At 31.8% G+C, this 24,795-nt stretch overlaps 1 protein-coding gene across 1 annotated transcript in view; it reads right to left on the bottom strand.

The window, feature by feature from the left end:
- The window catches only part of RIOK2 (RIO kinase 2), a 108,681-nt gene that overhangs the window by 32,819 nt on the left and 51,067 nt on the right, over positions 1-24,795 (bottom strand). Inside the window, exons 5-7 of the mRNA XM_085815430.1 lie at positions 18,632-18,752; positions 2,102-2,190; positions 1,269-1,460 (exon numbers count right to left, since the gene is read on the bottom strand). Coding sequence (XP_085671556.1) covers positions 1,269-1,460; positions 2,102-2,190; positions 18,632-18,752 — 402 coding nt within the window. The remainder of the gene's footprint in view (positions 1-1,268; positions 1,461-2,101; positions 2,191-18,631; positions 18,753-24,795) is intronic.

Here is a 24,795-nt window from a genome sequence, read left to right on the forward strand (position 1 = left end):
CCTCCACTGTAAAAAAGTTTCAAATTTTACCATAGTTACGTGTATTGGAATTCTAGTAAAATAATCAAGTGCTGATCGATAGAAATTTGCGTAGAAAATGGCAGGAAATGGGAAATGGTTGCAATGACAATGATGGCTACAAAAAAATATTTGATCCATACCCTTGCACTGGCAAAACACAAAATTTTCAAACAAGATTAAATTACAATTTATCTAGTTAGGATTTTCATTTACACAAAGAAGTTATGATAGTGCTATGAATTTTGTTCATAGTTGTTTAGTTCAGCGTTCGTTCAGCATGTTGTGTTGCGTTTTTGCTTAATTTTAAATATTGCAACTGTATAAATCAGTAATTCCAGGCAACTAGTAGAACAATATATATCATGATCAAATTTCAGAATGAAAATAAGATAGCTGTCAACTTTAAAAATGAGAAAAACCTGGAAGGTTCTCACCGAAAATCGAAAAGTTTCTGGGAGATTTTTAAGCTGCATGATGCCGCCATTTCAAAAGAACTCACAACTAATTAATATTCACTTCATAATGGATGGTTCAGGTTTCTGGACTATAAGCCTGATGTAAAATATATTGTTATATATTCTAAATTTTAGGATCTTTTGCTAATTTCATTTTGTAATTTTCTTAGACTTTTATATGAGCAAATCTTGAACAGGGAAAGAAAAGCTTTTATATATGAAGTGTTTTTAAATACAATAGAATTAAACTAGTAATTAATGTATATTCTAATATGTGGATAAACTTGACAATACACCATATGTTGATGTAAAACAAAATTAAATACAACTATTAACCGATTAAATACTGGCTGATCGTCAATTTGAACAAATATCTACAGTAGATTAAGACAATTCATATCAAACAAAATTTAAGATAAAAAAAAAATATTCTGAAAATCATTAGAGAAAGAGGAACAGAATTTGCACAGTTTAAATTACATTTATTGGTGGGAAACCGTTTCCTTGGTAAAAGTTATAAATTAAAATTTGGGAAATTTTACAATCTTATACAAGACTGGGAAATGTGGTGAAAAATTAGTAGAGCTGGCACCATTAATCTGTACAGTTTCAGAACAAAATGCATTAGTATAAAAAACATTTCAATAATGTGAAAATTACTTAATTAAGATGAATAAATACTACTACATTAAATACCAATAATATAACAAAATTGTTACTATTTATCAATTTCTAAAATAAGAATAATCACATTTTAATCACCATTTAATATTATTAACTGAAAAAACTTACCCTTCAGCATTTGGATGAGAAGTTGATACCATCTGTGGAAAATCTATTAGGGTTGGTTGATCATCCTCATCAAGTATAATATTAAACTCGTTGAAATCACAATGAATTAGCCCATAATTTGCAAGTCTAACAATGATATTCATTAATTCATCATATAATGCAGGCACATCTTCAACTTCATGAATCTGGTATCTTTAAAAAAAAAAAAAAAAAAAAATATTTGAAGGAAAAAAAATATTATACTACAAATTTTTTCTATTAAAATATATAGATGTTATTTATACTTTATATCAAAGCAAGTATTACAGAATTTATACATTATTTGAACTTTTAATTTTTGCCAACATCTGAATTTTAAAATTTCCAGTAAATAAATTAAAGAATACATGAAACACATACATCATTTCTAAATGGAACATAATACAAAGATTGGTTAGATAAAAAAGAAAGTTAAATATTTATCCTGTAATTCTCATAACTACAATTTTAAAATTTAAAATATATGGCTACATAACTTATTCTTATAACTCAAATCTCTCTTTCTTCTTAATTTTTTTTTAAATTTAAGATTAATTAGTACAAAAACACAAAATATATAATAAGCACTACACACAAATAACAATATACATATTTTGCAAACAAACACCAAGGGGGGATTTATGAAAATATCTTCATGATACATGAATTGTATGTTGGTGAATTAAAAATAATCATTTAAAGAAAGCTATATTATGATTTATACGTAGGAAGTCATTCTTTTTCAGTTCCCCTTATTGTAATGTCATTAAAAAACCACATTAAATATATTAATGCATTATGCATACTCAACTTACAGTGGATATCCTTTCACAACCTCCATAACAACAGCATGTCTATTGAAGTCAACAGGTTTTGGAACTGGAAATTCACAGTCATATAAAGCCTAATGATATGTTTAATAAATTAATATATGCAAATCTAGTGCAAAACGGAATATGTCATAAAATAATTTATTACAAATATACAGGTTTAGCTTCATTTATTTACATATATTCAAAGAACATTATTTTAAATATTATTTTAACAGCAATGGTCCTTTTGCAGTTCAGAAACTATTGCCAATGGTGCTATCATCTGAAATGATTCATTTCAGATGAATTCAATCACCAATTTACAGACTAATGAAAAAGAAAAGCACTGAACCATATTATGTACATATAACAGAATCTCAGCTACCTAAGGTAACTGGAATTTCAATCACCTTGGATATGACAATGTTTTCTGAAAATGCTTATTTGAAATTTTGAAAACAAGTACGCAAATGTCAACATTTTAACAAACCCTTTTTTCATTACATAAAAGCAATTTCTCCAGTTAAATAAACAATCCATGCAAGATTTTACTTTCTGACAAAAATATTCATGAAATAACATAAATACACAAACTCCATCAAAATTCAAGCAATTTGAGAAATTATGTAAAATTTCCTATACATACTTTTATAAAATATTTTCTTTTTATAATAAAAGTAATTTATACTTTGTTGTGGCAGTTCTAAAATTCTATCAGCTGCCACAAGATCACGTCAGTTTACAATATCAAAAGATCCATACAGCATCAAAATGTTGCTTTATTTGATGTTTGCTTGAGACCTCAGTACCCACCATTGGCTCTGAGATAAAAGTGTCAGGCACTAGTAGTTTGACCCAGGTTTAAATCCTGCAATGGGAATAAGAGTTTTCATGGTTTTTAAAATATGAGACATGAAGACAATGCAATTTCCCTTAAAATGTCATTCATGAAGGTATTCCTCCCTACAGGCAAATAGCCCTCAAGTGGTCTGCTATCATCAAGATTAAACTAAGACTTCATGGCTAATTTTCACAATGTCTGTGTTCATTTCATTAGAATCTTATCACTGCAATTCTGACTATTTTCCATATCTATACCATGATTGATTTCTTTATCTTCCAAAACTTGGAAACTTCTTTTCTGCATTTTTCCATTTTTAAACATAATGAGTGATTGTCTTCATATCCTTTTACCCTTTGAAGTACATCTATGAGTCAATATCAGGTTATTGTTACTTTCATATTTAGCACACATAAACCACATCTTTGAACTATAATGCACAATAGGAAAACTGGTAAATGATCCATCAGTGATAAGAAAGGCTAAATGACCAACCACTGGTAAGCAAATTCATGAATGCTACTGATTTTCAATGCATTTTTTCGAATGTTTTCTCATTAATCCAATAATTTTGTTAAATTGGTTATTGGGTTGGTGAACAGAGATTCAACTGTGTGTATATATGTAAAATATAAAAAGTAGGATGGCTTTGCTCTATGCAAACAAGCAACCTCTAATTAACTTTCTGCAATTTCAGGAGCTTTTCCCTAGACCAGTACTTTCCAGAACATTTAAGCCTATTACATAACTGCTTCTATAAATAGAGAACTCGCACCATTTTATGTCAGAGAGACCGTTTTCTCCCAATGCTATTAAGATCTATGCTGCTGGTCGCTCTTCTGCCTTTCTTTGTTAGAATACTATGACACAGTGAATGTAATCTTATTTAGTAAAGAGTGATAATATACCTTTTGACTTGAATAAAGATATGGAGCTATAAAATTAAATTCTTCTGTGTCGTCCTTGGATTGCAAAGCTTAACTCATGTGCCTGGCTGCCAAAATATTGCAGCTTATTAATTAGTTGGTAGGATTTATTCTGCGTGGAAAAAGTTCCTTTGGATTTATTTTCTAAATTCATTGTCTACCGTAAAGTGGGTCAAAGACATCATATAGTGTCAATCATCATCTCCCTGTGTTTTGCTTTTTTTTGTCGGCTACGAAATGTGGTGCTTCAAGTCTGAGTCTTGTGCAAACTGAATATCGGTGCTTCAAAAATGGAGACAAGAGCTAAAGCCGTGATGTCAATAAATACACAAGAATCAATAGTCAGTATCGACTAAACAAAATTCCAATTTGCTATTTTTGATGAATCCAAAAGTAATATTCCTGTGGATAATTACATTCTGCTATTTAAACAAAAATGCAACATAAAAAATATTCAAGATAAGGACAAACTGCTACCATTCTCTGAGTGCCTGAAAGGAGAAGCACTTGCAAACTTCTTTTGCGAGTATTTAGACAAAGATTGGGAAGCAGTAAAAGAAAAATTCAGTACATATTTTTCCAGTGCAGAGGTAGTGACAGTTAATGACTTTATATCTGTCACATACAAAAAATTTAATAATACTGACCTCTATTTTCGTAATAAATTAAGGTAGTCTCAAATTAAATGACTCTACAATGGTTGAAGAACCTCAATCAGGGTCTTCCAGAAGCACAACGGATGCTGCTCAGTATCCAGAAAATAAATACACCAAAAGAATGGATTGAAATAGCTCGAAAACGTTTCCCAATTCCAGTGCCACTGGATGGAGTAGAAAGTGCAAGAAGTGATTACAGATTTGCTGCTCCGAGACAAGCTCTACCTAGATATTCTGCTAGGCCATTTCAGCCAAATCAGTATAGGCCTCGACCTTTCCATTATCCATACAGGCCGCTTAATTATCAACCAGTACTTTCTTTAAACTATCATAACACAGTGCCTAAACATGAACAGAAAAGGTGAGTATATTTTAAAGTTAATGTCCGAATTGGACAGCAAAGTGTACCATCCATTATAGACACAAGTTCTCAGGTAAACATTCTTTTTTACAATGTTTTTAAGGGTATTGGTAAAAACTTTGAACAAGTTGAAGATAAATCTAATAGCAAATTATTTTCTTTATCTAATCAGATTCATGTAGAAAGCATTATTAAAATATCATGTAAAATAGGTAAACTCATTATATTAAAATATCATGTAAAATAGGTAAACTCATTAATGATGTAATTATTATGTGGTAAATTCTAATTTAAATTATTTATTATTATCTTCATCCCGTGTTTCACTGTTCAAATTATAATTGAATTTTTATAATTATCAAGTTTATCAGTTTAGAAAACAGGTGAGTAAAAATGTTAAATTAGATAAATTTTTTCAAAATAATTTTGTACGTAAAAATTATATCAATGCTAAACAATCTGGTAAATATTTAGAAAAAAGCGAAAATTTTGTATGTAAAAGTGATATTGGTACAAAAAAGTCTAGTAACTATTTTTGAAATAGTAAAAATTTTGACAGTAAATTACAAAAATTGTTGAATAGCTATAATCATATGTTTGCTAAGAGTAAATATGATGTTGGTTGTATAAAGATTGAACCCCTCCCCAGAGTTGTATTAACTTCTGAATTACCAATAGCCTATAGACCATATTGAGCATCTCCTAAAGATAATAGTGAAATTAAGACGCAAACAGACGAGTTGTTAAATACTGGACTTATTAAACCTTCTTACAGTCCTTATGCTGCTCCTGTAACTTTAGCTTATAAACATAATGAACAGGCAAAAACTACATTGTGTATTGATTACAGAAAGCTTAATCAAATTACAAAAACTGATTCTGAGCCCATTCCTAGAACTGATGCTGTATTAAATCAATTAACAAATGCAAAAATTTTCTCTACATTGGATTTAGCATCACACTATTGGCATAAAAAATTAAATGAAAAAGACACTGAAAAATTAGCATTTACTACAAATGTTGGACTTTATGAGTTTAAACTAGACTACCTTTTGGTTGGAAGAATTCCCCAGCTGTTTTTCAAAGAGCTCTTAGACAAATTTTAAACAAATATCAGATTCAATTTGCTTTAAATTATTTTGATGATATAATAGTATTTTCTCCAAATTTTAATGAACATTTAAACCATCTTAAAATAATATTTGATATATGTGAAAAAGAAAATATAGAATTAAAACAATCTAAATGTAATTTTGCTAAAGAAAAAATATATTTTCTAGGATATGAAATTCAAGCAGGGAAATACCAGCCCAGTAATAGAGGTTATTAAGAAATTGCAACCCCCTAAAAATGTCAAAGAGTTGCAAAGATTTTTAGGAAGTATTAATGTATATCATAAAAGTTATTCAAAATTATGCTGAAATTAGAGCTCCTCTAACAAATTTACTTAAATTCATCAGTCCATTTATAGGGAGAAAGATACTCCCTATAAATGGACTGATGAATGCCAAATAGCTTTTCAAAAATTAAAAGATGCATTAATTTCTAGGCCTATTTTAACTTTGTTTAATCCTAAATATCTTTGTCATGTATTTGTTGATTCCTCTGAAGAAGCTGTTGGTGCTGTTTTAAAACAACATCCTGATGGTAATTTATATCCAATTGCTTTTCATTCTAGAAAATTAAGATCTTATGAGCAAAATTATGCAATTACTGAGCTGGAATGTTTATCTGTTATCGATGCAATTCATACATTTTATTATTATTTACATGGTAATCATTTTACTGTACATACTGATCATGCTGCTATAGTCTGGCTTAAAAATATAAAACATCCTACAGGTTGCTTATTTAGATGGTCTTTAAAATTACCTATGTATGATTTTGATATAAAGTATAAAAAGGGATACACTAACGTTGAAGCTGACATGCTATCTAGAAATCCTATTTGTCAGCATTTAAGATTGCAAGTGAACTTATTATTAGAAGAAGAAATAAAAGAATATCAAAATTTAGACAATGTTTGCAATCCTAAATATAAGAAAATGAATGATTATTTATTATTAAAAGACAAGGACTGTATAAAATTGTAATTCCAATGTCTCTTCGTACTAAGTTACTTGAAAAAGCACATCTACAATTTGATCATATTGGCGTGTCTTCGACGTTAAACTTATTATCTCCTCAATATTATTCGCCAGGAATTTTTCAAGATGTTAGAAATTATTGCAAGCATTGTGAAGTATGTCAGTTTTATAAAAAAGTAAATAAAAGAAATTTGATTAAATGCAAAACTTACCATCAGTCAGTGAACCTTTTTAAATATTGTCTATTGATACTGTTGGTAGTTTAAATTATTATAATTCTACTAAAAAGCATATTCACATAATTATTGATCATGCAACCAGGCATATTTGGACTTTTGCTTCTAAACATGTAACTACTGATACTTATATAAATTGCTTAAGACAAATTTTTCAAATTCAGGTACCAAAGAAAATTTTAATTGATAGGAATGCTGCTTTTACATTTTCAAAATTTAAGCACTTTTTAAGAAATCATAATGTAAAACAGTCATTAACTACTGCAAATAGACCCCAAAATAACTGTAAAACTGAACGTGTTAATCAAACAATTCTAAATAGATTAAAATGTAAGCTAAATTCTTATCAAGGTAATATTGCGTGGACAAAATTATTACCTCAAGTAACTGAAGATTATAATAACACCCCTCATTCTAAAAAAAAATTCCCACCATCATACTTAATGTACGGAAAATTACCTTATGATTCCTTACTTCAAAATCAAGAATTATATCCACCAGTAGAAGAAGCTAGAAAAATAGCTCAAAAAAGATCTGATGATTATTATAATGTAAATAAAGAAAGATATGATACTCATTATAAACCTAGTAATTTTGAAATAGGCAATTTAGGAATGTATGAAGAATTTCAATATCATAATACACGTAAACTTTCTCCTCCATTTTCTACAACAATAATATTGTTGTAGATAAAATTCTACAACAATATTCTTAAGTTAATTATGAAATTGATAAACCTAATCCTCTAACTAGAAAGAAATCAGAAATTGTTCATTCACCTAGACTAAGACCTTTTAATCCAGCAAGTGAATTTAAATTAATTGTTAGAACTAGTAGCATTCCTATCTCTGTCCAAATTTAATTTAATTTTCAAAATTCTCTATTAAAATTTTCTCTTATTATGACCTTTTATTACTTGATTTAGACCTAAACCCTAATTATGACAAATTATTTTCCCAATCTTAACCCCTTTTATATTTTTCACATAATTTTAGAAAACCAAGCATTTTCTTTCTTATATTATTTTGTAACAATTTTTTCCGCCGCCAAAAACCAGTAACCTTTTAATAGGCAACGGAGGTTTTTTGATATTTTGTACCTAGCAACCCCCAACCATCAGCAAACTATTCACACTGATCTGTTGGAGAGGACATGCAAGGTTTCATTCAAGGTGTTATTGTCTTATGAGATATTACATCACATTATTAGAGATTTATATTGAATTGTTTTCTTAAGGTATTATATCATAATGTTTTGTATTGAATTTTTAAATTACATTAAAACATGTCAATGTATTGTTGATACAATGAGAAGAATGAAGGCACATCATGAATAAATAGTATATTTTCTAAATTTTATATGCAAAAATGTTCCCTGCAAATTTTTTAAACATCTTCTATTCAAAACTTATTATGGAGCCATATTCATTAAAAAAAAGTGCATAATGTTTGTGAGCTTATTTTTATCTTGTGAACTTATTGGCATCAAGAGACTTCAACCAGTATCTTCGTTCGATGAAAAGGACTTTACAACAAAATTTTACTTTTCAATGGACATTTTGAGAAAAATTGAGGACTTTTATGATTGTAGTTTATTATTTATTATTATTCTTCCATATATTATTGTCTTTAGTTATAGATTATAGGTTTATTTACAAATTATAGTTATGCAATTAAAAAAATTCTAATTATGTGAGAAAGATCATGATTTATGATAGGGCATAGTTAAAGCCTGTATGTTATGTCCTGGATGTTTTTCCTCATACTTCTTGCTTCACTAATGTACTAATGCTTTGCTTGCCCGGCCTCTCGTTTTGAGGGGAGGGAAGATGTAAAATATAAAAAATAGGACGGCTTTAGATTAGAGAAGCAACCTCTAATTAACTTTCCACAATTTCAGGAGCTTTCCCCTAGACCAGTACTTTCCAGAACATTCCAGCATATTACATAACCACTTCTATAAATAGAGAACTCACGCCATTTTGCGTCAGAGAGACTGTTTTCTTCCAATGCTGTTAAGACCGTTTTCTCCCAATGCTGCTGCTTGCTCTTCTGCCTTTCTTTGTTAGATTACTATGATGTAGTGAATGTAATCTTATTTAGTAAAGAGTGATAATATGTCTTTTGACTTGAATAAAGATATGGAGCTATAAAGTTAAATTTTTCTGTGTCGTTCTAGGATTGCAAAGCTTGACTCATGTGCCCGACTGTCAAAATATTACACACACACACACACACACATATATATATATATATAATAAGGATAAATTGAAAATAGATGTAAATGGGTAATGAAGAAAAAACTTGCAGTCAAGATAGATTTAACCATTTGCCTGATTATCCCGAGTTATATTGGGTTCATATATAATTTAATTATTAGCAGTTAATTATTAACCCGAGAAAACTCAGGTAAAGCAGAATTTGTCACTACGATTTGTTTTATCATGGTTTTACTCGGCCTGGAGGAAATGAAAAGAAATATTTAGCTTTGATAGGCAGTTTACCAAGTTTTGTTGGTTTCGCGGTTCTTTTGGCGGGATTGGTCACGTGTTTTCTCTATTGTATAGTATATGTCGACTTGTGGATTAGTAATGTATAAAGAAGAATAGTTGCATTGAAAAAAGTAATATAGTGGCGATGATGCAAGATAGTGTTTATGAAGAGATAGATATTTTCTAAATATAAAGTCCATCGATAAATCAAATCCAATGAGACCGTGTACTCAGTGCTCCTGTAAAAGAGATTCCAGAGGTAAGCCAGTAAGAAAAGAGACAGGTACTGGTGTACAGAATGTCAGGTATCACTTTTTGTTGTCCCTTGTTCCAAAAACTATCATACAAGGACTAATATTTAACTTTTTTTCATTTGCCCGAGATAACTCAGTATAGTAAACTAATATTAAAACTAATTGCTTTTACACCTGTCCCAAAAATTAAAAATTCGACTTAAAGCCTACATATTATGTTTTGTTTCGTGTCCTTGTATTTAATAATAAAATTAAAAAATTGATGATTTTTTACAATTTTTTTTCAAAAAAAGTTGTAAGGGAAACTCTATTCTTTTCTGTTTAGTCAATCAAGCATTTCAATACAGCAACATAAATAAATTGGGTGCCATATTGCCCGTTTCTGGAGAATTAAATCAGTACCATTATATTAAAAAAATATACCTTTGAAGACAACAAGTATTAGCAGGTATTGGTAGCAAATGAAGCAAAAGTGAGATGCGATATATTTGAAACTAAGTCTTGATTCAGAATGAGTTACTTTTGATTTCAATATAATTTTGATTGGCCAAAACATAACTTTCTAAAATTATTATTAGCTGGTTAAGTTTCAATTTGCAAAACCATTTATGTCACCGGCATTAAGTAAAAGTCACATGCAGAAGGTTATTAATTTTGAAATGATTCAATTCAAAGGCGTTTATTTTAAGCAATTGCTATTTTTGGAATGGAACAGCAAAATACCCAAATTAAAATGAAGAGTTAAGGGATTATTGCAAATTAAAATTCGAATTTTGATTTATATATTGTGTGAATGCTCACCCATATATACTGGGGTTGTAAATTAAATAGTGGCAACTTAACCTTGAAACTTACAGAAGGGTGGGCATGTGCAAATAGGATATGGTAGCAGTGAGGTGGCGCTGTTGTCGATGTGTAAAGTGCAAAAAACAGATCTGCTTAGAAGGGTAATTGTTGCGTGGCGTTAAAGTGAGGAGTTTCGTTCCCATCGCTCTAAAGCATGTTTTGAAAATGTGATCATCGGTCGTGGCTTAAAATCGAGGTTGCCCTTGGCAAAAATGCAACAGAATGCTATCCAGGATTAGTGGAAGCCTGTGGCACAAATGCTTTACTGTATAGGACAGTAGCATGATGGGTTCAAGCCTTTTGTTCGGGTCGGAATGGGACTGCGGATTTGCAACGCGCAGGTCAGCCCTCCATTCCTCAAGAGCAGATTGACATCCTGATCGGTCTCCTTACCATAGACCGCTGATGGACTGTCCGAGAATTATCCTTAGAGGTTGGTCCGAGTCATCAAACGGTGTGGTGCATAATGAAGAATGCACACCTGCTGGGTTCCACATCAACTAACCGAAGTACAGAAATGGCACCAGTATGCACTGGCTGGCACCCACTTGGTGAAATACCACAATGAAGGAGACGCATTTCTGCAGCGTATTGTCGCCATTGATGAGACATGGGCACGAGCCTATGAACCTGAATTAAAGTGTCAATCAAATGAATGGCATCACCAAGGTTTGCCACTTCCACAGAAATTTTGACAGGAACCCAATCAGGTGAAGGTTATGCTGATTATGGCACATGACTGGGATGGTGTGATTCTTACACATGCTGTACCTGAAGGGCAAACTGTCAATGCAGATTACTATTGCCAATTTCTACAGCACCATCTGCGTCCGCTTATGCAGCGCAAATGTCCACGTTTATTGCACAACAATCTCCCAATCGTATTGCATGACAACGCTTGTTGCCATGTCGCAAACAATGTCACTCTCTTTTTGCGACGGTGGCAGTGGAAAATCCTGGAACAACCTCCCTACTCACCCGACATCAGTCCTTGTGACTTCAACCTGCTTACAAAGTTGAAGGAACACCTCCGAGATCACCGATTTAATGACATTTCATCTGTACTCCACGCAGTAGGGCGCTCGGTCACTCACATCAACAATCAATACCTTGCCACTGGTCTACAACGGCTTCCCGACATTTGGCAAAAGGTTATAAGCTTTGTTGGTGATTACATAGAAGGAATGTAATGCAATTGTACTTGTAAGTTCATTAAAAACTGATTTATACCTATGTTGCCCTTACTTAATTTACAGCCCTCGTATATAATGCAAAATAAATAAAAAAATAATATGTTTAAAATCCACCTCATATGCAGTTCAGAAAAAATATACGTAAAAATCAAATAAAATATTAATTTAATTAATAAAATATAGTAGCAAACGGCAGCAGATGGATTACGGAATCGCGAAAACAACAGTGCGTGACATTCTAAAGCAAAAAGACAAACTGGTTAACTTCGCATCAATGTCGGACAGTGCTTCCGCAAAGAAAACGCAAATAACTATGAAGGGTTCTTACCTTTGATGAGCTAGACAGGGCATAGACAGAGTGGTTAGCTCAAGTTCGAAAAGAGGGTACTCCTGTAAATGGTCCTATCATTGCGGAGAAGGCAAAAACCTTTTTTAAGTTGTTAGGCATGAAAGGAAATTTTGATGCGTCTTCTGGCTGGTTGACTCGTTTTAAGCAGCGACATGGAATTCAAGAAATTCGACTTCATGGGGAGAAACTTAGTGGTGACCAACAAGCAGCCGACAATTTCCACCATGAATTTGTTTTAACAGAAGAGCTATCTTATGAACAAATTTACAATGCCGACAAATCGGGACTTTTGTGGAAATGTCTTTTCACTTGCACTTTAGCATTTGAAAGTTAAAGTAAAGCAGCGGGTCATAAAAGCAGCAAGGAAAGGATCACTATCATGTCTTGCAGTAACGTTAAAGGTGGACATAAACTTAGACTTGTTGTCATTGGAAAGTTAAAAAAAAAAAAAAAAAGAGATCTTTCAAAGGTACAAGGATAGAAAATTTGCCCGTTGATTACTTTAACCCCGACCCCCCCCCAAAAAAAAGAGGAGGGATAAACCAAAATATTCTTCAAGAACGGTTCGAAAAAATCTTTGTTCAAGTGCGTAAACATCTTAAATCGAAAAACCTGCCTAAAAAACTGTGCTATTGATCGACAACGCACCTTCTCACCCAGCAACAAGTGTGCTAAAGTCTTCTGATGGAAAAATTTTTGCAAAGTTTCTCCCTCCAAACATTACTGCGCTAATCCAACCCATGGACCAAGGAGTCATTGCAACAATGAAGAGAACATACCGAACCAAGCTGCTAATGACCAAAATTGAAGAAGGTAATGATCTGAAAGAGTTTTGGAAACACTACACAATCTTGGACAGCATCTACAATATTGCATCTGCATGGGACTCCGTGAAACCTTCAACCCTCATAAAATCATGGAGAAAACTCATGCCTAATGTTGAAGCCAACAACAACCTAACCCCTTTGAGTTGTGAAGAAGAGAATGAAGATGTAGACACGCCCACGGCAACTCTTGCCGATATGGTGAAAACAGTTACGGGTGGTGAAAACGTCAATGCTGAAAACATTAACGGGTGGTTAGAGTGTGACGTCAACGAACCTGGCTTCGAATGCTTGACAGATGACGAAATTGTGAAGAAAGCAAGGGCAAAGACTGAAAATGAAGGAGAGCAAAGTGAAGGCAAAGAAGAGCCCACTGTGCAGATGCGGAAGGCTCACGAAGCGACTTTGCAACAAGCCGACGGACTGCTGAGCTATTTGGAAGAACAAGACGATGCAGAGTTGGCCGAGAAACTTATGCTACGAAAAATGCTATCTCGGATCATGAGAAAATGCTTCCAAAGCAAGAAGCAAACACAAATGACTGATTTCTTCAAAAAAGTGTAGTTTTACAGTTATGCTTTTGTAATTACATAATACACTACAGTATTAAAACAGTACATATGTATCCTTGACGCCTCTCGTAAGTACAAAGCCCTTTTCGGTTTTCATTAACAAAATGCATTTTAGGTTAGTTTTGAGTCATATACTAAAATATTAAGTGTTAATTAAACATTTTCTGCTGTTTATTTTACGTTTTATTGTACATAAAATGATTTTTCAAAGTTGGAATGACTGTGTTCTCTTTTGCTATACCCGTTTTTAGCTTTTTTTGGATTATCCGTGATGTTTGTTATCCACGGCGGCCGCGCCGCCCAATTCCGCGAATAATCGGGAGTGTACTGTACATGGGTTTTAAGGTAAAGAACAATAGAACATAGCAACACAGAGGTTTTGCATGGCAGGAGAAGTTAAGAAGAAGAAATGACATAATTGCTCGTGAAGCAGTATTTATACTAGGCAGGTGCATACTTACGGCTAAGCTGCAAGTGGTTAATTTTAGGTTTTAGTTCTCTTTGCAAGCAGCTTTATGTAACTTGAAAAGATCCTGAATTTGGGAGAAAAGATGAACATGGGAGAACATCAAATTTGGAATAGTCAATTTTGAGGTTGCCGAATTTTTCTTAGCATAGCCATCGTACTTTATAATATCTTATACATACATACATATATATAGTATATACACAATACAAAGTCAGAGATCGAGAACTATCGGGACTTTAGCAATTCTGGATTTTGGAAATTTCCTGATTTTAAACCATCAGTTTAAATCTAGTAAGATGATATTTAGAAATTATTAAATTAAAAATATGAAATAGTTGTTTATACAAGAGTCATTAGGCATTTTTGATGCTGGAGAAGTGTCACTGGGACTTAAACCTGGACCTCATAAATATGCGCTGTATACTACCGTTGCCCCACAAAGGCACACTGGAAAGAGGGAGAAAATACCTTATAAAATAATAAAGCATTTATGATCCTAAGGGAATAAAAATGAACAGAAAAGTTACTATTTATTTGCTTTATTACATATGATTTTCAATGCAAGTTCTTTCATTTTTTATGCTTATACTTTCTTTTTAATTTTATAGACAGATAATTTCCTTTTCAGTTACTTTCACTAATATGACAAAAAAATCTCAAGCCAATAACATCATTAAAGGCTTTAGCGGCAGCTGAAGTGTTCTGCAATGTATAGTATCTTAAAAATAGAATGTATAGTATTCTAAATGTTAAAAATATTTTTATTGATATTGAAAACGACTGATTAAATCATTCTGGATACATGGTCACTTTGACACTCATGGTAATGAACTGGCCAACTCATTTGTGATATCTGAAACATTTTTAAAATTCTTGTAACCCCCTTTCCAGAAAAAATCCTCAAAAGTTTGGTTAGGAAAAAATGGGGAGAAGCATGGGACAATGGAGATATAAGAAGGTGTATAAGATTAGTTGTATAATGTGTTAATACTAATTTCGGTATCTCTTTTATGGTCAGATTTTCACTTGATTTAGGCTACAACAGGACAAGAAAAGTTTTCACAATATGCAAACTATTTCTTCAAAGTGAATGTATGATATAACAAGGAAAACTATATTTGGAAATGTTAAATTACATTAGCATTTAAAACTAAATTTTTCAGCAAAAGCTCTTCTAATGACATTAAAGTATCATTTACAACCCTAAAATATTGCATAAGTACAAATACTAGTGGAGAACAGATCTAAGGCAGATGGTATTATTACTAATAAGTAATGATGAGGGATATTAATTTCTAGCCTATTTTGATGCACAAACAATGTTTTACAGAATGCAGTGTCTTATAAGTTATAGATTGCTATGTTATGCACTTTTTATTGCAAAGTTTATTCTTTTTTGTGTACTGATGCTGTACACACATGCACATATATATATATATTTACAGTGGTAAGATTAATAGTAAATATTGCTATCTTCTACGTTACACAGGGTAAGTAGCCACATTTTAGTTAAAAAAATAAGCACCTATAAGCACTTTTAAAGCACATTTTAAGGGGGAAAAAAAAGCACCTGTCTAATTACATTATACACAACTGCATAACCTTAAAAGAAAAATTAGACTTGTAATTTAAAATATGAGCAATGCAATATTTATTAAGAGAATGAGCATTACCTCAACCATGGAAAACAATTAACCCTTTTTTTTTAATTTTAAATGACAGTTCAATTTACAGAATTACTTTACAATGAGAGAAAAAAAAAACTATGCAGAACTAAACTATATTACAAGATTTGATGATGAAATTTCAGTTCAAAAGATAGAAAATAAATAATAATAAGTCATATTAATTGTATTTGTTTGGCACCTAATAATAAATGCAATTTATTTTCCCACTCATATTAATATTTAAATAATTTAACTTAAATCAAAATTCTGAACATTTTCTAAATTTTCATTGCATAACAGTTTTAAATTTAACATATTCCAAGCAAAGTAATTTAAGTAAAAAAGAGGCACATTTCTGAAATCAGAAGACAGGAAATTGCTTCATACAATCATCCTTTAACAGTAAAAGCTGAACTAACTCACATACTTGGAAATTGCCGAATTTTCCGGATAGTAACTGGAAAAAGAGGAGTAGGGGAGATTGTAGCCGTTCTTTAGATTTCTTGGCTAAATAAATGATTTTGACATTTCCATATGTGCATCATATAAAAATAGACCAACAGAACTGAGAAATATTCTGCTTAGAAAGCACAGTAAAACTCTTTTAAGTGTTCATAAACAAATCTCAGACTGAACATCAAAATTAATTATCTCTGCAAAATACCGCAAACGGTATTGCGCAATACGTGTGGCGTATTGCGCAATACCGTTTGCAGTATTTCTAATAATTCTTCCACATGTGATATTACGCAATCGGAATCAACAGCTGCTGGTATTCGAAGAATAAAGAACTAAATAAAGGAAAAGAAAGAGACTTACTAATCTGGGGTGTTTCTGATTCTAATTTTCAACAGACTGCGTTAAATTTCCGGAACAGAATCAATCTTTGCAAAAACCGTTGGGTAGACCACAAAAACTTTTAGTCCTATTCAATCCAGATTGGACAGTGACCAAAAAAAAAGTCCGCTGCTTCAATATTAGAGATTTTGTGGAGAAAGGGGAGAATCTCCCAACCTCCGTACTGTATAATGTATTGGAAAAAAAAAAAAAAAAAAAAAGAAATTATTTTGACTATGCGATTACGTTCCTTTTATTTAAGCCATTCCAAATATTATTCCTCAGAAAGCTAATCTGTGTAAAAACACATCCATTTTTGGAAGTTTATCTATACTTCAGCAGTTACTGCAACTATATTATTATAAATATTCATGCATATGCTCATAATATAAGCATAAAGATCATAATAAACACGACTATGAACTGACCACGCGGAACAAGAATGCAAATTAGTAAAACCTTGATAGAAATTCAAACATGTGTTTATGTTTATTATTTGGGTGGGAGGAAATAAATATAGTATTTGGGTGGGAGGAAAAGAATACTGAATGTACCAGAATTTTCTACCGGTTTCGCAATTCTTTGACCAATAGAACGACGTGCACATGTCTACTCTCGTGCACACCATAGGTTACGTTAATGCAGGAAAAAATGCGCGTTCATTATAAAAATAGGATTAAAAAAAAAAAGCACTAAAAGCAAAAAATAAGCACTGAAAACAAACAAACAAAAAAAAAAAAAAAAAAATAAGGGCTTTAAAGAAAAAGTAAGCATCTATAAGGGCCCTTATATTTTATTTTCAAATATAAGGACTTATAAGCACTTGTAAGGACCGCTACGAACCCTGTTACAAAAGTCTTGATTTGGCAGTTTACTGATGTCAATGCTTTTTTCTCCCAAAAAGACAAATTTTGTTCCGATTTTTTCATAGATTGTTAATTACTATACTGTACATCGAACAAAAACTGACTGCAAAACAGATTATGAAAACAATGATTCACTAATGAGAAAAATAACATTATAAGGTATTTCTCCTGCCTTCCTAGCATGCCTTCGTGGTGTAGTGGTTCTGCATGCTGGACCGGTATTCCAGAGACTCATGGTTCAATTCCCGGCGAAAGCAATTGCTCATTTTTCATCTCTCCGGCTTTTCCAAAAAATCATAATGTCTCTACAACATTTAAGAATGTTAAAAAAGTTTTAAAATATAAACACAATGTTTCAACTCACTTTCCTATATATGCCATTTCAATATTTTGTAGCACTGCTGGTGTGCATTTAGAAAAGCAGCGAACTCCCACTGTGACCACAAAAACCTCTGGCTAGACTACTGACAATAAACCTATACTTCAAGAAAATTACCATGGGATATTTGTATCTAAAAGCATACTAATGCCTTCCCAAATACATGATTTTTAAACTATATGAAACAAAATATTTACAATGGGTCATTTTAAAAAGCATAAAACTTGGATTGAAAACTAACATTAAAACAAATAAATGCAATAGTGTGTGTGTGTGTGATTATAGCAAAGCCTCGAGGGCTATCTGTCTAAGAGGATGGATGCCTTCGTGGAGGACTTTCTAAGGGAAACTGGCTCGTATACACGTTACACATGGGGAAAACCATGAAAACGCCCATGCAGCCAGCCTGTCCACGGGATTCGAACCTCAGACCGAACAACCAGTGTTTACTGCTCGGCCGCTGGAGGACTAAATGCAATAGTTTTATGAAACTAAATTTTAAAAAAAGTAAAGGGAGGAAAATGGGGAAATTATATGATATATATATATATATTAAAAAGGAGAAAGAATACAAATACACACATTATTGAAAATCAAATTTGAAAATATTGTTAGATTTAGGAAGAAGAAAACAAAAGAGGGAATAATACACAAAATAAATACGTATGGTTTATTTTACCTTCATGAAGGCAAATTCTTTCACAGCAGCTAGTCTTGATAAATACAACCATGATGTACTGTTTCTATGTTTATGATAATCTCTCTTTTCTTTAATCTTCCTGAATGATACTCTTCCTAATCTAGAAAAATTTCAAGAAACAGTTTAACAAAACAACTAGCCATAGCGTAAACTATGTAAACACATGTAAGTTTTTCATGTAAACTCTCAGGTGGATTACATAACATTTTTAGAACAAAAGAAATATTTTGAAGTAGCTGTCCCTTAAAAATGCTATAACAATTCAATATTTACCATCTCTATTTTGATAGTTACATCAATAATATTACAAAAACTCAGAAAATTTAATATGCAAAAAATGTATGTAATATTGAAGGAATGTTTAAATTACAAACATTTCACTCAATATACAGACTCTTTGAATCCAGAGATAAAATAACATATTTATGAAACAGTTGGGTAATATTCTTTTTAAGAATTAAAGAGGGAAAATATGGAAATCATATGAAACTAAAAGAAAAAAAAAAAAAAAAAAATCTGTTTTCAGGCAAATGAATTTAGTTTCACATAGAAGATAGATTAAAAAAATTTTAATTAAATGCAAATATAATAATTCAAGTTAAGAAGCAAAAATTCAAGCTATCTGTGCATCTGTACCTCACATTAACCTGTTTAGTGCCGTGTTTTAACTCGGTAAGCCCGAGTTAAGAGCGGCACTGAACAGGTTAAGATACAATGATCTTTCTAAGAATACACAAATAAGTAAAATAAAATAAATGTATGCATAAAAGCATACTGTTATTTAAAACAGTAGAGAAATAGAGGATTAAAAATTCAACTTAACTCAGGACTTAGGCTCTGATGATTTTGGCTTAAAGAAGACAAAATAAATTTTAAAATTAAAAAAGCACATTAATGAAAATAATTTTTACTTGAAATTTTTATGCAACATATTATTATTATTACAATGTATTATGATATACACAGATATAATTATTTTTTCCATCTTTATATAGGCAGTGAAATGTATATCCCCTCAATACCACTATCCCTCTCTGAGGGTATAGATAAGTGATTCCTCTATATTTTTCATCTTTACTTCTCTTTTGGCAACAGTGCAAGGAAAAAAGACTTTAGTGCTGCAAAGAGGACACTTCCAATATGTTAAACTTCGGTGCTAAAAGCAGTATGTTAAACTGTAATATTAAAACTGAATTTCTATGTCAATCATGAAATTTAATAAAACTGTCCCACACATAATAAAATTGTAAGCATAATATTATCATATATTTAATTAATTTTTACTTGAGTATAAATATTAGAACAAAGAAGTGACATAACTTTTGTGAAATTGTAACTTCCCATCACATGTTAAAATTTTACTCAAAAATAATGATGAAAAGCAGATATATTTTTTTCTATTTGAATTTTTTAAACAATTGTTTTACAGGTTTGTTTTCAAACTTTAGGATATTCTAGACTGAATTCACTCTTTTCCAAATAATATTACATCATTACCTCCTGGTTGATTACACAGTTTTGTAAATGTAAGTTCTTTTTTTGGGGGGGGACTACTACTTGCAGGAAAATCATGAATTTATTTAGAATTTACAATATGATATAAGAGCGTATTATTTCTAGTTCTGCTCAAAATAAAAATTAGAAAATCCACCTATTGCAATCTTTGCTTGATTACATATGGACAACATTGGATTAATATTCAGTTGGGTTACAAGTTTGATGGCCTTTGGCAAATATTAATTCAGCAGTAATTATTACGAAAGCAATAACTAAAAAAATAGTAGCTTGTTTCAATACTGAATACGGAAACCAGCCACTAATATGTTGAAATGTTGCAAAATTGCCAAAACTACCTAAGTATACAAGATGTTGTGTTAATTAGCTAGTTATTATGAACTGAACGTCTACTTTCACTTCTTCTTTCTGTACTCCTCACAAGAATGCAAATTAGTTGCTGTACATTTAATATGAGGGTTTGAATGTTTTAAAGTTACAGCTTCTGGCAGCTTCACCTTCCAGTTACAAACTACCTGGAATAACTGCACAAGAGAGATCAGACCAAAGATCACTTTTCAGAATTACAGGAAATAAGCATTATATAAGAAAAGTTATTGCTTTGCTACTTTTATAATGAAGAGGGCAGAATGCTCAAATTTTGCTATTATAGAAAGGTAGATATCTTATTTTTACATATCCCCATTACAAGAAGAAAAAAAGCTTTTCTAGAGACAATGCGCTAAAGCATTAGCAAATGAAGAAAAACAATTTGAAAAATACAAATAGTAAAATGTGAGCAAAATAATTGTTTTAGATAATTAAAAAATACAAACTTTCATAATATTTTAGTCCTGTTAAAAGTTACTGAGTCCTGTTAAAATTTTCAGTCCAAAAATATTATAACCTATATTTTAACATCATAAATTTTATAACAGTATTACTGAAATTATGGTTTTCATTGTTATTATTACTTTTTTTACTTTACAAAACTGGAAGATGTTACAGTTTTCTCCAAATGCAAGCATATCCATCTATTAGGAAAATCCACTTAAATTGATTGAACTATTAATTCATTCGTGGTTAAGGACTGCTCTACTATTACTCATAAAAGTCTTTATGAACTACACTCATCATTCCATCATACATTAAAAAACAATAATAATAATACGGCACACAGTCTGAAATCCAAACATCCAAATATCCTGAATGATCTAAAATCTGGACCTTAAAACCACCAACAACATTTTTCTCGTAGGCTTTACGCATGAGCATTTGATTCCTCCCACCACGCATAATATAACATCTGGAGAGTCCTGATTCTTAATTTCACTTCAACACTAAAATAAATACCTTGTTATTGAAGTAACAATAATTTTAGAATAAATCTGTACGATCAATAATTTGGCTCCCTTACTGCATATCTGCTTGGCACACATCTCAAACCAAAACATTCCATATAGATACATCGTTGATCTGATGGCAAACCTGGTGAATCATTATTTACTATACTTTCCTTTCATCACCACATGCTTATCAACACATGACAACTTGAGTAATGATTCATTGTAACGATGAATAAATAATTTTTTATGTTAGTAATTGAATAATAAAGGAGTATGGTAACCTTTTATGCTGACATTACATTTGGCGACGATTACAGATTTAAGTTAAATGTGCTAAAACATGTTGGGGAGGAAATATTTACCAAAAATTTATTTCCATATGCTAAAAAGTAGATTTTGTTGATGATATTCATAGACCAAAGATTACATTTAGGGCTATTTGAATTAAGAATAACTGATTTTTCACAAAAATCCAGAACCAGCACCAGGGTTCCTATGTGCTGTTGGCTTTAGTTTTTCCATATGCAAATTTTGGTTGGAGGTAAGCTAACATGGTTGCTGCTGATTGGCCGAAGACGTCAAGATCAGCAGGTTGGCTGAGTATTATACATATGTACGACGGTATCGGCGGATGTGTTATTATGAGTTAGCATAATGCTAGTATTCTTTCACTCAAATGATTTTAAATGTAAAGGCTACAGTGTTAGCTTATTTTATTTTAATTTACGGAATAAAGCATGAATTTTATTTAGATTAGTCTTAGCTTTATTTAAGGAGAGCAAAATATGTTTTGCCTTTATTGCCACTACCAACAGGGTTATGGGACCAGGGCCAACAGCTAACCTGTTACCCAGTTCAACTCAGCATTGAAAGAATGTAGGTGAAGAGGGCCGTTATCCACGAAAAGAAGCTGACCTGTCTTAGAAGTTTGTTCAGGTTGTTGTGCATCATTTAATTGAAGATGTCATTACCACCTGAAGGTTTTGAGCTGTTAAACCATGATAACTGGGATCGATGGAAAGTTGATATGAAAATGCTGTTACTGGATAGAAATTGTTGGAGCTTCATAGAGGACAAAGAAGAAGGATTAGATAAAAGTGAAACAAGATGTGAAAAGCAGGAATTCACATTGAGAGAGAATAGAACCTTCACTACATTATATTATGGAATTAAAACTGAGTTCAGGCTGCTGATACATGAATGCTCAAGTGGTAAAGAAGCATGGGAAGTTCTACAGAAGCAATTCGAACCCAAAACAAGAGCAAGGATAATTCAGTTACTGGATGAATTTTTTAGTATTAGATATACCCCAAATGAAGAAATAGGATTATTCATCGCGAGGATAAGAATGACTGCAAAGAAGTTGGCTGAAGCTGGACATAACTTGGCAGATCTTTTTAAAAGATTTCAGGCAATAAGGAGATTACCCCAGGAATACTACGGCATTGTACAGTTGATCTATAGGTGGAAGGACGAAGATTTTACGCTGGAAAGAATTGCTGAAGACCTGGTAAGGGAGTAAGGGAAGAAAGCCGACTTCGCCAGGTAAATGCCGATTTAGAAGACAGCAAAGTAAGCGTGTTTAATACCATTAGTTCAAATGCAGGGAAAGATAGAGTTGAAAATAAAACTAAATCTAAGAAAAAAAAATGAGGAATATGAGAATAGGACCTTGTTTCAGATGTCATAAATTTGGGCACTTTATCGCTCAACGTAAAGAAAATGTAAGTAAAAATCAGAAGTTTAAAAAAGACGATAAAAATGGACATTTTAAAGATAAAGAATTAATGTTAGTAGAAAATTATGTAACAACTACAGATAAAGAAAGTAATGCAGATAAATTTAATTGGGTCGTAGATACTGCAGCTACAACTCATTTCTGTAACAACAGAAATTTAATGACAAATTTTGAAGAAATAAACGATATACGTATGTCTTAACGATATGAAGAAATAAACGATATGCATGCTGTAGGAAATTGTGAAAGTAAAGTACTAGGAAAGTGTACCGTCAAATTTGCAGTAAAAGTAGGCAATCAAATAAATTGGATTGAGTTAGATAATGTGTTATATAATGAAAATCTAAGAAGAAATTTACTATCAGGAGCAAGGTTAGAAAAGGCAGGTGCTCATTTTGTGATTTCAAAAGGGAAGATATGGATATACTTTAATAATTGGGATAGATTATGCTACGCTAAATGATATGACGGACTTCATCATGTAAAACCATTTAGATATGCAACAGATAAAAGGGAAGTTGGTTGCGCTACAGAAATTGGAAAGTTAAATAAAGTAGACGATGCAATGCTAGCATCGGAGATTTAGCCACGTAAATTTTGATTTTATTAAGAATACTAGTAAGAATCAAAGCGTGAAAGGGTTACCAGAAATTGAAAAACCAATGGAGAGGTGTAAACAGTGTATTATTGCTAAATCTAGTAGAATAACATTTAAAACTGTTCCGAAGAGATAAGATAAACCATTGCAGCTGGTTTATTTAGACGTTTGTGGCCCACTCCCAGTTCCATCTAAGGGTGGGAGTAAATATTTCCACGCTATTGTGGATTATTATAGTAGATAAGTAACAGTGTATTGTATGAAAAATAAAAATGAATTGTTCTACAACTTTAATAATTATCATAGGCAAATGGAAAGACTGACAAACAGAAAATTAATAAGTATACGCACCGATAACGGTGGGGAATTCTGTAACAGGCAATTCGAAGGGTACTTAGCCGAAAATGGAATTAGTGTTGAACACACAAACATGTACTGCCCAGAAGAGAACGGTGTGTGTGAACGTTTTAACCAAATAGCATTAGACGCAGTTAAAGCTATGCTTAATGATGGTAAAATAGGAAAAGAATGGCGGACAGAAGCTCTTGGCTGTTTCGTACATACGTGGAACAGAGTATGTCATAAAAGCAACCAAACCCCTTATGAAATGTTCCTAAATAGAAAACCCAGTGTTATTTTAAAATATTTGGTTATAAAGCCTATGTTGCCGTGCCAAAACAGATTAGAAATAAATTACAAATGAGGTGCAAAGAAGGAATCATGGTAGGATATGGGAAGGAAACTAGGGGTTATAGGATATGGCTACCAGAAGAACGCAGATTAATAGAAACCTGTAATGTGAAGTTCGATGAAAAACTGAATGCAGCAAATGGCATCCTGGACCAGAAATCAAAAGCTAAGTTTAAAAGACTAGAGCAATCTGAGCTATTAGCAGAATCAGATGAAGAACAGGAAACTTCTACAGAAGAAATAAAGTTGTCAGATGACAAATCTACTCCAAAAGAAG

Source organism: Stegodyphus dumicola, chromosome 4 (assembly GCF_044657685.1).
Source record: "Stegodyphus dumicola isolate Sdum_Otavi_A_Nest chromosome 4, ASM4465768v1".
NCBI lineage: Eukaryota > Metazoa > Arthropoda > Arachnida > Araneae > Eresidae > Stegodyphus > Stegodyphus dumicola.